Consider the following 13,626-nt stretch of genomic DNA (forward strand, 5'->3'; position numbering starts at 1 on the left):
GAATTACACTAATAAAGTTGTTCAAGTTTCAAATATCGTTTACTTTTTAAATGTTCCATTTTTTACTACAAAATTATTATCGGCCTGTTCGAAATCATTTTGAAAACTAATAAACTAGTCTCATCCTAACAATAAACAGCTTATCTTATTTACCTACATTTACTTAAAGTTTATCTCTTTTTTTAAAATGCTTCAAAAAGCATTAATTTTTATTCACCCCAAACTACCCAAATATCCATAGACCACCAAAAATTGGGCACACGAAAAAATAGGATAGAATCTTACAAATTTAGTGTTTTCCTAAAAGTAAACATCCAAAATAGATCTAAAAACTTACAAAATGCTTTGTTTTCAAGATCAAGAAAAATCATTGAAAACAACTCAAAATAAAACATAATTACTTTAAAGACAACCAAAAATTTTTCAAAAATCGATCATTTTTTATAAACCCCAAATATCTATAGACCACCAAAAACTATAGACCATCTATAGACCACGGAAAAACAGGGTAGAATCTTACAAATTTAGAGTTTTCCCAAAAGTAAACAACCGAAAAAGATCCAATAAACTTAAGAGATTAGATAACAGGAAACGTAAACCAGTCTTTACAAAAACGTTTTTATTCGGGATACCTTGACACATAAAAATATCAAAACATTATTTGCACTTTATACAGCAGATAAATTTAAACAATGTTGTCTTCAATTTCTTTTTCTTGACCACCAAACGAGTAGTCATAACCATCAACAATGATGAAGTAATCATCGCTGATGCTGGTAAGATTCATAGCCAAAAGATCACTGGAGATGACGTCCAAGTAGTCCTCAAAATCCTTGTCAGTTTCTTTGACTGTAGAATTTTTATCTAATTCTTCGTTTATTAATATTTTATCCACTTCATTGCCTGGGTGCTTGTCACTAACAACATCTTCATCGTCTCCACTACCGGAATAATTATCACCATCATAATGATCTTGAGAACCTCCACTACCGGAGTACTTATCGTCAGTACCATCTTCACTGTCGTCAAAGAAGAATTCCTTTTCTAAAATGTTCTTTACATTGTTTTTCTGTAAAGTAACACTTTTCGTGCTGTATGTGGGAATTGTTGTAACACCGATTTGCGATATCGCATCAATACTAAAATATTTATCTTCTTTTGGTTTTGACGTACTATCGATAAAAATAAAATCGCCAGATTCTACTTCTTTTTTTACAATTTTTTGATTTTTGTTTTCGTGACGTATTGCTATACCATCTCCACTTCCGCTCCCATTTTCATCTTCGTCCACAAACGTTATATTATCATCTTTATTGACATTTGGTGAGGAAGTACTTATAGCCCCACTTCCTTCAACTTCACTAGTATCGTCATACTTACTTGTTGTCTTAATTTCAACAGTCGTAGTACTAACGTCCTCATTTGTTTGAGTTGATTGAGTTGTTGTTAAAGTACTAGTAACAATAGTACTAGAAGTAAAAGTATGATCTTTCAAGTCGTCTGAAGTACCAGATCTATCAGTTTCAGTAGAAGAAGCAAAAGTAGGTATAATTGTTGAATTTGTAGTTGTTTCGGTAACATAAGTTGTGGAATCAGTGGTACTAATTGTAGAAGTGTCTTCTGAAGTACCCGAAGTATGATTTTCTGTGATAGTAGAGGAAACTACGGTTGTAGTAGCAGGAGAAATTGTAGTAACCGTAGAAGTTCCTTCTGAAGTACTCGAATCTGTGATGGTTGTCGTAATAACAGAAGTAGTTTCAGTAATATCACTTGTACTGAATGTAGTCTCTTCTGGTTCATTATAAGTGGAACTAATAGTGCTAAGTGTAGTTGTTGTCGTGGGAAAAAGTGTGGTTTCTGTAGTAGTAGACGAATCTTCTAGTTCAGTAATACTTGTACTATGAGTATCTTCCGTAGCAGCAAAAGTAGTTGTTTCCTTAATTGCAATGTCTTGTGTTTCGTCACACGTTCTCTTGCATATATTATGGCCACACAAACTTTCGTAACAACATTTATTGTAATAACACACTTCATCACTGACGCATTTCTTTCTATTACACTCTAAAATAAAAAATTAATAATGACATAATCTCGCTTCGGGAATTACCTGAAATTATCGGATTGAACTGTGATGGAGGTTCAGACTTTACAACATAAATTTTAGAGTTTCCTTTTCCTTTGTAGTGAAACCCACCAGATATATAAATATTTCGTGTTTCATATTCTATAATAATTAAACATGTGATTAACAAAAATTTCAACATTTTGTGCGTTTGTTAGCAAAAAAATGTAACACTACACTACAATTCAAATTTGCATATCAATATTTCTTAGATAAGATACCAAAAGGGTCACTATTTACTTTATTTAGATGTTAACCCAAATTTGTGATTTTTGGCCAAGATTAGATAAATATTGTCTGGAAGGAAACGGATGTTTTAAGAGATGAGTCGTGACAGTTTATTAAATAAAAATTAGGCTTTCATATTTTTATCCGTTTATTTTTCAAATAGTACAGAAAGTACTTACAATTATTTCAAGTTTATCGTTTTCGTACGTACCACGAGTACTTGAATTTATTTCAAATATTTACACATCGTGATTTAGTCATTTACTAATATTTGCTGTAATCTTAAAAACCGACGTGGTCCAACTTCTTTTCGGAGGCCAAAAAAGGGTACACAATCAAAAAATCATTATATTTATTACGTACGCTAAAATCGCTTAAAGCTAGTTGAAATAATGTAACTTAGACCCAGTTCGGCAATCGTATGACTTTTTTTTTCTGGCTCTCAACAAATTATTTAGAACTGCCATAAATGTTGAAAAAAATACACAATTTTTCGTTTTCATGTATGTATTTTATTAATTTTTAAGAAACTACATCGCTTAGAAAAGATTGAATCTGAAAACATTTGAAGTGGTTACTTCAATTGTATCAGCTTCCGGATCAACTTCTGCATCATCAGTTGTTGCAACATCACCGCTGCTTTCGGTACTACTTGTTGTTTCTTCTAAAACATCTGTTGTTGTGGCGACTTCTGTTGTTGTTACAACATCTGTTGTTTGTGTTGTTATATCACTCGTTGTGGTAGTTACAACAGCCGTTGTAGTCTCTTGTTCTGTTGTTGTTTCTTCGGTAGTAGTACTTTTTTCAGTTGTAGTTGTTTCAGTTGTCGTTTCTGTAGTTGTGGGTGTGGTACTTTCTGTTGTACTGTCTTCAGTCGTTGGTTTAGTCGTAATTTCTGTTTCTTTATCATCTTGCGGACATTTTTTACAAACTTTATTGTATGGATATGATTGTTCACAAACACATCGGTGGTAGGAAGGACAATCAAAGTCGAATCTGCATTGTTGAGCGAACGCGAAATTTTCTAAAATGCCATTCTATTACTTAGGAAAAATAATTAAAATCCTATTTACCTTTATACTGGAGGTGGTGTAACAAAGGATTAAATTCCGGTGGCGGATCGTTGTAACGATAGCGTGAAACGCGGTGATTATAATGTCTAAAAGAGTGCCTTCTTCCGTAAAAAATTTTGTAACAATTAATAAAATTAATCGTTAAAAATACGAAGAAGATAAAGCGAAGCATGCTGACTTAGGTAAACCTTTTGCAAATACTATAAAATTTCTACGATAAGCTGCTGCACCCCACTTTTATGCCGAAATAACCGGACCGGAATGTTTACCGTTCGCACATTGTGTGAATCAACAGAAGATAAGAAAAAATCAGTACAAATTAAATAATTTTTATTGTTACTTTTACAAATTATCTGTTGGGAACTGGATGCCAGTTTTCCTTAAATTGTCCTCAATCCAAAAATCCGCTTCGTCCTGTAGCCCCCCTGTGAAATAATTCCTCCAACCCCCACTCTTCCCCTTCCGCACAAAACCCTCCTCGTCACTTCGCAAAATTCCCAAATCTTTCAACAATTCGGCGTTCACCGACTTGTTGTTTTTGAAATTCTCAAATTTCAGGTGTTCTTGTAATTTTTCGTACTCTTTATTTGAATATTTCACGCCGAGAAACGTCGCCACCTTTCGTAAACAGCCTTGTAAATCCTGAAATATTATTACATGTTTTCGTTATCTAAGAGTAATCAAGTACAAACTTTTAACATATCTTCATAAAACATAAAAAGAAGATTTTCTTCATGTCGCCTTTCCCACCCTTCTTGGACGTGCGACCAATAAGGCGTCCACGGTTCTAGAAAAGTGCAAATAGAGAGAAAATATTGCTATTTTAACACAATTTACGTAGTCCATTTTTGAAATAGTGCCAATACTTGGGAAAATCATTGGTATAGCCTTGGGTGCGAAAGAGGCGATTCAAATGGTAGAAAGACACAGCGACATCTTTGGGATTTCGCGCAACATAAATCACCTGTTAAGAGTGCTTTAGCTATGCTTTTTTATTAGAAAGGAAACGTACTTTGCAGCCGATTTTTAACAAATGTGGTGGCAACAACTGAAACGGTAAGTGTGTCTTTATGAACCTCCTTTCAGTTGTTTCGGCCAATGTTTTCCAAGCCGGTGCTGTAACCTCATTTATGAGGGCAATTTTCTCGTCAGAATGACGATTTTCATTCAAAAATTCTTCCTTAACGTCTGGGTGCACAAAAGAACTGAATCTACAATAATACGAATATTTGGAGAAAAAACTAAAAAAAAAAAAAAATACTCTAAGAACGGAAATCTGGCGTCGAGGGGAATTTCAGATGCTTTTTCGTAATTCAAATCGTTTGCCAACAACCATAACAATTCTTGGGTCCAAGTCGTACCTTGTTAATTTATTTAATAAGTAAATAAATGAGTTGGTAGGACTGTACCTGATCGGGGGAAAGTCACAATCCAAACATCGGTGGGCCTTGGTTGAAAATTATAGTAAAGTTCAAGGGTTTGCTTAAAAGCGCTGGGGAAGAACCATTTTTTCGGCCCAACTTGTATAAAACCTGTTCTTTCGCCTTTAAAAAATAACCAATTAGGCTATCAATTTTATCGCTGATGAGTGTGCACTAAGAAATGCATTTTTGCATAATTTCAAGGTAATTACAATAATGGCTTAAAGTTTATTTATCAACTAAAAAAATTGTAATATTATTGTATCTACTGTTTTGAATGTAAAGGTAAACTTGCAATATTACTAAATTGCTTAACTGACCCCAATTCTAAGATTGGTAACAACTTAACGATACTCACCGGTGAAATCTTTCAAAAGTTCCGAATTAATTTTTTCGTCAACGTCACTAATTTTGTAAGGAAATTTATGCCACTCAATTTCGTTATTATTATGAAACGCATCTTTGAAGGAATCTTCGCCCGTTTGTTTATCCATCATCACCAAAGCATGCAGAACTACTGAGTAATTCTACCAACTGTTCATTTCCACCACTCACCACGTGTGCTTTGTCTAGTATTTACCCGATTTATTTGCGTGCCGATGACTATAATTTTGTGAAAGTGAGTCTGTAGTTTAATACAGAAATTAATCGGGCTATGACGATCCACTAAGCGGAGTTGGGAAATGACACAAAGGGTCCAAGGGAAAATATTTTATAGTAGGCTTAAGTAAAAGACAAATTTGTAAAGGTTTATTTTTTATTAATGTTTATAAGTACAAAACATCTTACAATAAGGTAACAAATATTGGTTTAGTGATTAACTTCCGAAAAGAACAAATAAACAGAAAGGGTGTCCACGTGTATGGCGTGAAGTTCAATGAATAAAACATTACTTGTCACTCCATAAAGCACTGTTAAAGTGGTGAAAGTAACACAAACATTTTTAAAGAAACAAAAAAGAAAATGTTTTGTGTAAAATTTAGGACACTTTCTTTAGTGCATGCAACATTTTAGTCACTTCTTACATCAAAACCAAAAGGACTGTAAATGTAAATTCCTTTTGCTTTTGAGATATTACATCGTGTAGAAAGATTCTTATTTGTTACATCAGCAACAAAAAACGGTATGATCTAGTGGCTACGAACCTATTTTTTAAGGGTTTAAGGCAACCACGTTTGCCTTAATTTGTCAACATATTCAACTCTGGCAGAGAAGAAAGAAGAAGAAGAAAAAGTATTTCCGTCTCAACACTTCGCTAAAATGAATCAACTTTAACAAAACAAAAAATACATTTGATGACCGCAGCACAAAAACCCAGTAAATAAATTAGAAAAACGTTTCGAACAACGTAGAATTTATCCAACAAGTCAAGTGGTACGATCCTTGAAATAGATGACCCAAAGTTACCACGTTTGCCTTAATTTGTTTACATACAGAGCCCTGTGCTTTCAAAGAGAAGAAAAAAGAAAGTTTTCCGGTACTTTCTAAGCATCGAAATGTAACAAGAACATTGTAATCCAATTGAAGCATAAGCTACAGCGCAAAAACAGCCAAATATATCTATAAAGTAACAACATTTCGAAGTGATTCAAAAGAAGTGGAAATCATCGTTAAGACGAAATATACCCACAATAGTCATGTCATAATCAAGTTTGCCTTATTTGTCAACATATTCAACTTCGGGTGATTTCATTAAACCATTGTGGGAAAAATCGATTAGTTTGAGGTTTCGGTTTGCCAAGTTGGTAAAAACCGGTAAACTCTAACCCCAAAAATACATTGCAGGAAAATATCTAAGTGTTCCAAACAATGTAGAATGCAGATCAGGACTCAAATGGAGCCCAGAATATTTAACTGGAGTCATTATTACGACGAATTTGATAACTTGGAGTTATTACGAGCCTTCACCTTCATTCTTGGTTATCTGTCAAGGTAAGGTTTAATGTAATAATTTGATTATGTAAGTAGATGAGATAATTAAATACGCACCTTTTATGCGGAAGTTTCGCAAAAATTTTTTATTTTTGCTGATCATAGTCGGAAAAAACGTGCAGCTTTTTCCACTTCAGTACTATGACAGCCGTATTGCCAACCTAAGAACCGAACCCACCGAATCCAGGGCCGTAACAAACTATTAATTAGTTAAAATAGTTTATAAAGCTGGCCTAAGCAATATGTTATTTGTTTAGTCAATTATTAGGGATAATTGTGCTTAAATAATATTTTATTGAGTTATTAGTTGGTTATAATGCAATTTCCAAACAGTGGCGTAACGTTGTAGGGGAAAGTGGGTCAGGTTAGACTCAAATTTAAAACATTTTATTACAAAATAATAATTTAATACACATAAAAATCAAGTCTCAAAGCGCCTATTATTCGTCCGTCCTCTCCCCGTCATTTTTTTCCTAAGTATCACAAATCCTATAATGGCAGCGACACCCGCCAAAAGCCCCACTCCTATAAAAACTGTTATTTTTTCCATGGCGTGATTGGGAGTTTCTTCACGATCTTCAAGAATATGTCTCGGAACTTCGGGCTCCGGTTCATCATTTTGCACATCTTCATCTGTCTCTGTTACGTTTGTCTTTTTAACAATAAGAGTTTTAATTTTCTGGGCTTTTGTGGGCTTTGGGGTCGTTGAAGGCACAACTTGTTCCGTATTCAGTGTCGCGTCCAGATAATCATTTAGCGGAGCAAAGTAATCCAAAAGTGGGGTCGCCGACAATTCGTAAACCCCAAAACCGTTAATCAATGCTGGCCAATCACTGGACGTCCTGTCGTGCAACATTGTTCTAAAATAACGATTATTAGAATGAAAATTGTGTTTTTTTGGTTTTTCTTACAAGAAATTATCGTCGTTTCCGAAATTAGCCGCAAGGCTTTCGTTGGCATATTGCCACCCGTTTCGGTAATGTTCCAGCAATTGAAACTGCAAGATGGTTCCGAGGAATTTACTCAAATATGGCCGATTCGAAACAATGAACGAATCGCCAAGAAAATCGGTTTCGTTGTTGAAAACTCCCCCAATTCCTTGCAACTCCTTCCGCAAGTTCCACCACGTGGCCGTCATGGCGCCTCCACCATTTTGCAATACTTCCAGCCGCCATTTATCGGCGGCCAGATAGTACGGAAGTTTCGGCAAAACTCTCAGTGCAATTAATAAAAGTTCGCTCATTTCATTATCATTGTTTTGGAACAATTCGTAGTCCCAGACTCCTTTGACTCGCAGATTCTTGATAGCAAAAATCGATCCGAGACCAACAATGGCGTCGTCAATGGCGGAATATCGCAACTTCAGTCTTGCCAAATCAACATAATTGACGCTACGTAACGCCACGTCAATTGCCGTCTCAAATGAGTTTAAATAGTGGACCCATGATGTTTTATCGCAAGTGAACACTCTGTAAAATTGTTAATAAAATTAAATGTGGGAAAATGGCAAACTCACTCGGAATGTTCCTGCGAGCAGAACGTAACCACGTGGTTCTCACAGAAGGGCAAATTGAAGCGGCTATTGGCCCAAAATTTGGGGCCCAAAGGGCCTAAGGCCAAGTCCTTAGTGACTTGCTCGGCCATTTTGTAAATTTCTTTGATTGACTGGAAAACATGTATTATTTCTAGTGCGAGTAAAATTATTTTAAAAATACAGTTTGGTTGAGGTAAGACTCCGCATAGTAATAGATTTGAGGATGGGGTAGGATTATGTTGGCAATGCTGCTCCAGTCGTCCCCAAAATTTGAACCCGAAAGGTACACAGGGATGTCGTCACTAGTTGTTTTGTAAAAACGCAAAAGCCGGGTCTTGATGTAATTTTGTAACTTCGTGTAAAATGGTTTGATTTGGTCCCAGAAACCATCGGCTAAGTTATACGCGCCTTCTAGATCTTGTAACTTCTCCCAGTATAACTTAGGGTCGTCAAATTCTACAAGACATAGTTTAGATTATTGCGTCATTTTTCAAAAAAATAACCATTCAGTCGAGCCGCTTTGTTAATGAGATTCAAAACCGAGTGGAATTTGTTGAATTTGGTCGAAAGTAGCGTCTGCCAAGCGGACCAACTCTTCTTCCGTAAAGTTGCATTTCTTGACGTTTCGAGCAAGTCATCATAGCCTGGAAACTGATTAGATTTTTTCGTACAATTTGTAAAACTTACCTCTCTTGACTTCAACACAATTTTTCGTATTGTTTTTGCAATGAACTTTAAAAGTGTGAATTAACTCGTCGATGCCAACCTCATACGATACTAACTAAAAACCCTGAATGTAATTTAGTGACTACTTTCGTTTTTCACTTACAGTACTCCAGTCTGGCTCTTCCAGAATTGCATCGCCGGGTTTGACGATCAATTCCCAGTTTCTCTGAAGATCGTAGGGAATGTCGCCAAAAGGTCGTAATGTTTCAGACTGAGTTCGTAACAATTTGCTGTGAATTTCTTGTGCTGTAATCTTGAATTTTGTATTAAAAGAAATGAAAATTAGTTGATTGGCTTTATTTATTACCCACCTTTTCTGTAAAAGTATTGTCTATTATTGACGATTTGTATTTATTTGCTACATTTTCGCAATCGTCTTGCAATTCTACATTGGAGAGTTGTATTTCGGCTAACAGTTCTTCATTTTCTTCTTGTCCCCGAATTACGGACAGCAAGATCAAAATAAATAAAAATTTCGATAGACTTGGGGAAATATTCATTTCGGGCTGAAAGCATTACATTCATAATCCAACATTTGTTGTTTACATAATGCACACAATACACAGGTAAATATTTCAAAACAGGTTCAAGGCTACTCACATTTCTGTGAAACAAACGGTAATTAATTAACTCACCAGTGAAAAACAATAGTTTTACATGAAAATAGTCAAAAGTAGACCAAATAAGCTTGCACTCTAAACAGTTGTGGATTTGTAACTATTCACAAACCTCGTGAATCATGAAACAAACCTGGTGCAACGGTCAAAATATTGTCATTGCCTTGATAAGATTTCTACCGATGGTTACTAGACTTTCGTATTCTGGGGACAATTGCGCTGTTATCTCTTCATATTTGCGGTTTTCGTGCACTCGGAATTAACATGTTTATGCTTATTTCTGTGAATAATCGATCTGACATTGTCACGGTTTAAGAGAAACTGAAGAAACGAGTGAAAGTTGGGATGGTATGACCTTAGTCATTCCAGTAAGATTTTGGACACGTATTTTATGGACTGCATCTGCAGCCGCAACTTTATATCTGGGCAATGATCGTCCTTCCCCTATCCGTTTTATCATCGAAAAAATTTCCTATCGATTGTTAGATTGTGCATTTTATTCAGCAGTTCAGCAGACAACTTGAATCTTAAAAAATACCTAAATAACACCCACCTTGCATCCGATTTTATCATTAAAGAAGTATTTATTTTTAAACGAATGCTGGAAACTAAATTGTTGAAACTCGACAAATTGAATTGAAACTGTGCCACAATCAGAGATAAGGACGATCTTATCGTAAATTCTATTCGGTATACAATTGGTGTAAACACTTACATTATGGGCTGCTTTGTGGCATTAATGACGACAATAGGACATAACTCTAAAATGGTCTTTAAATTCGACTGGAGAAAACACCGAGCTGCCCTAAGAGAAACCTCAAGATAATTAATAAGATGTGAATAAAACGCTTGATTTATATTTACGTTGGTCAATTCGACTGCTTTCTTAAATGACAAGAAACTTGGTTCCACGGTAGTTATTTGACGATTATTTTGGGAAAATTTAATGAAATGTTAGGATTTTTGCGGCGTATAATCGTAAAAAACTACTTCTAATTACTGTGAAAAAAATGATGTCGTTTGACAGTGGATGCATTCCTTTGAAGGGTGCAAAGGTAATAGTAATATTAATATTGATTCCAGATGGTGAGACAATAGAAAAGATAAGAAACAATAAACCACTTTGCATTACAAAACAAGAAAATAAAGCAATTTTAATTGATACTTATCAAAAAAATATTTTTCTAGTCACCTTTTGTTAAAGCTTAGGCCTCCTTAAATCATGGAGTAAGTCAGAATGATTCGTGTTATTCTGCCAATAATTTTGACTCATTTTGCAACGTCTCACGCTTAACACACTGTTAATTAATTATTTTGTTCCTAATTAATGGGGGATAACGCACCTGTCAATTATATTCAAATTCCGCGACGTATTTATCTTTAATCTGTAATTGCAATCTTAAGAATTACGCTTAACACTTGAAGATAATTTGGCAATAAAAAGGACTTTTGCATTTCACGCAGCCAGTATAAAATGTCCCTTCTTTGAAAAACAAAACCGGAACAATGTCACACGAAGAAAAATACAAAAGTAAAGACACCAACAATGAGACGGTGTGTGAAATTAAGAAGGAAAAACCGGACCTGGACCCTCCGCCAGATCGGTTCCACCTAGTTTACATTTTATTTTTCTTCCTGGGGCTTGTTCATTTCCTGCCTTGGAGCTTTTTTACCACAGCGACTGAAGTAAGTGACGAGCTTTAAAACAGTACATAAGCCCACTTTTAGTTTTGGATGTACAAGTTCCGAAACACTTCAATTAATGAAACGAATTCGGAATTTCGGACGTACCTGCAGGCGGAATTTAACGCCTCGATTAACATAACTTTGGAAATAACAGAAGTGGCTTTTTTGATCGTGGGGGTTTTGTTCGGGCACTTGATCCGAGTCAGAGTGCGGGTGATTGGAATTTTTTCAATAATATTCGTGCTTTTCGCGATTTTGTCCGTTTTTGTGGAAATTGATACGGATTCTTGTGAGTATGGGCGGACTTTTGTGCTTTTTTCTAACTGATAGTTTAGGGCAAGAGGAGTTTTTCGGGCTGGTTATGGTGATCACAGCTGGAATTAACTGTGGGTGGTTTCTGGCAATTAACAAGTCTCTTAATTTCGTTTTTAGCACTGAATGCCGTTTTTACGATCACTGTGTACACGATTTTGGCCAACTTCCCCCAAAGTTATTTGGCCCCGTACTTGACAGGGGGCACTTTAGCGAGAATAACTACTTCCAGTCTTCAGATTTTTTCTCTGGCTTCTGGTTTGTCGGTGCAACACAGTGCCTTGCTGTATTTTTTGCTGGGTGTTGGTGTGGTTGGTCTAACACTAATTTTTATCATTTTCACCGGGAAAAATAAATTTTATTTGCACCACATGCGAAACTATGTCGATGGTTCTAAGGAAAAGCGAGTCTCTTTGAAAGAGGGCTGGCGTTTGTTGAAAATTATATGGTCGCCGATTATTGTCATGGGACTTCTTATATTCACAATTGACGCTTGTCCCAATGCTTTGGTCGTGTCAGAAGGCGAGGGACAAGGGCCTTGGAACGACGTTTACTTCATTCCGGTTATAAGTTACTGGTTGGCAGGAATTTGCGATTTGGTTGGACGAAACATAGCGTTTAGATTCGATCTTGTAGGTAGAGTTTTAAACCCCAATTTAGTTATAAATTTTTTACAAATTTTAGAAACTGAGCAATGTTGGTTGGATCGCTTTTGTTGCACTAAGAATGGTTACGATGATACCGTTGTTTATATTGGCTAATGCCCAACCGCGTCACCATTTACCAGTGTTGCTACCTCATGATTATCAGTATATTATCATTGTGATTGTATCGAATATTTCTGGGGCCTATATCATGAACCGAACGTACTACAACATCAAAAAGTACGTCTAAAGTAACTAGTCGTTCTTTGACAAATGTTTTTTTAGATTGGTTACTCAGGAAGAACTGAAAGACGCGTATCATGTCAATATGGTTATGGTAGGGCTGCAGATGGGACTGTTTTCTTGTGTCAATATGGTTACTGTGAACCTTTTGTAATTGAGCTGTTTTAAGCTTGTCTTTGATCTTAATCTGTTTACTTTTAATATTGTTATACCGTAAAGTTTTGATTATTGAATACGATTCAATTTTTTTGAGTTGTATTAAAAGTTTATTAATTTATCAAATTTTTTCGGAGTTGTAATAAAAATTTATTAGACTTACTAGACTCAGTTTGTATTTCATTTTGCAGTAATTTATCACATAACTCCAAATTCCTTCTTTAGACGAATAATTTAAATTATTATTGAAAAAAATAAAAAAGAAGTGCAGTTGCAACTTTAAAAATGACTTTTTTCCTGGGATTTTTTGATGCAGAATTTTTTGTTTCTATTCGTCTTTGTTTTTCGTTCTATGCTTTTTTAATAATTGGCAGGAAAACATAAATTAGAACGCAAAAAACAGTCGAATAAATTTATTTCATGTCCTGGCAGAGACGACTAATTTTAAGTATAACATACCGGTAATGTATGGAATGACTGGGTTTCTCATGGAATACTAGTGTACATATTTTATGCCACTTACTTAATTTGTTTTATCTTTTTTTACTTTTGATTGGCTTTTAAAAAAAATACGTTTTGGATAGATACACATTTATATCAATTTCCGGGAATCCCACAATCCTAGGCTTGTTTAATGATAAGTAGTTAAGCAGTTCTAAGTTCAAACAGCTCTTTAATTATCCGGCTTTGCCTTACCCAGCACTAATGGGCTCAAAAAGAAACATTTTACTATATTTCTACGCATTTTATTCTCTATGTTAAAAATTGTAAACTAGCATCTTTATAGGAATTGTCAGGTAAAAACTTCAAGAGAGTCTGGTGAAGTATTTATTTATTTAAATAGGTTTTCCTAAAGAAATTTAAACAGTATAAAAAAGAAAAAGGTAGGAATTGGTATTGAAATTGTAATAAAAATCGACATCGTTAAAGCT

At 35.1% G+C, this 13,626-nt stretch overlaps 4 protein-coding genes across 4 annotated transcripts; 1 reads left to right on the top strand and 3 right to left on the bottom strand.

Moving 5' to 3' along the window:
- Nucleotides 1–604: 604 nt before the first annotated feature.
- On the bottom strand, nt 605–2,320 carry LOC103313347 (mucin-22-like). The gene is made up of 2 exons (XM_008196374.3): nt 2,108–2,320; nt 605–2,061 (listed from the first exon to the last, which is right to left on the bottom strand). The coding sequence occupies exons 1-2, from the start codon at nt 2,262–2,264 to the stop codon at nt 686–688; spliced, it is 1,533 nt and encodes a 510-aa protein (XP_008194596.1). The 5' UTR covers nt 2,265–2,320; the 3' UTR covers nt 605–685.
- Nucleotides 2,321–3,736: 1,416 nt separating this feature from the next.
- On the bottom strand, nt 3,737–6,966 carry St4 (Sulfotransferase 4). The gene is made up of 8 exons (XM_966542.4): nt 6,834–6,966; nt 5,203–6,768; nt 4,833–4,967; nt 4,685–4,784; nt 4,436–4,634; nt 4,261–4,387; nt 4,116–4,210; nt 3,737–4,065 (listed from the first exon to the last, which is right to left on the bottom strand). Exons 2-8 carry the CDS (start codon nt 5,339–5,341, stop codon nt 3,766–3,768), a joined length of 1,095 nt encoding a protein of 364 aa, XP_971635.2. The 5' UTR covers nt 5,342–6,768; nt 6,834–6,966; the 3' UTR covers nt 3,737–3,765.
- A 181-nt stretch (nt 6,967–7,147) lies between these two features.
- On the bottom strand, nt 7,148–10,339 carry LOC660361 (angiotensin-converting enzyme 2). Its single transcript, XM_015982759.2, has 9 exons — nt 10,207–10,339; nt 9,348–9,542; nt 9,140–9,289; nt 8,998–9,091; nt 8,814–8,954; nt 8,492–8,766; nt 8,293–8,441; nt 7,688–8,245; nt 7,148–7,636 (listed from the first exon to the last, which is right to left on the bottom strand). The coding sequence occupies exons 2-9, from the start codon at nt 9,534–9,536 to the stop codon at nt 7,198–7,200; spliced, it is 1,995 nt and encodes a 664-aa protein (XP_015838245.1). The 5' UTR covers nt 9,537–9,542; nt 10,207–10,339; the 3' UTR covers nt 7,148–7,197.
- Nucleotides 10,340–11,111: 772 nt separating this feature from the next.
- LOC660420 (equilibrative nucleoside transporter 3) lies at nt 11,112–12,856 on the top strand. Its single transcript, XM_966651.3, has 6 exons — nt 11,112–11,339; nt 11,382–11,628; nt 11,675–11,725; nt 11,772–12,283; nt 12,336–12,535; nt 12,581–12,856. Exons 1-6 carry the CDS (start codon nt 11,160–11,162, stop codon nt 12,690–12,692), a joined length of 1,302 nt encoding a protein of 433 aa, XP_971744.1. The 5' UTR covers nt 11,112–11,159; the 3' UTR covers nt 12,693–12,856.
- Nucleotides 12,857–13,626: the final 770 nt, after the last annotated feature.

The sequence above is a fragment of the Tribolium castaneum genome, chromosome 6, assembly GCF_031307605.1.
Source record: "Tribolium castaneum strain GA2 chromosome 6, icTriCast1.1, whole genome shotgun sequence".
NCBI classification, from domain to species: domain Eukaryota; kingdom Metazoa; phylum Arthropoda; class Insecta; order Coleoptera; family Tenebrionidae; genus Tribolium; species Tribolium castaneum.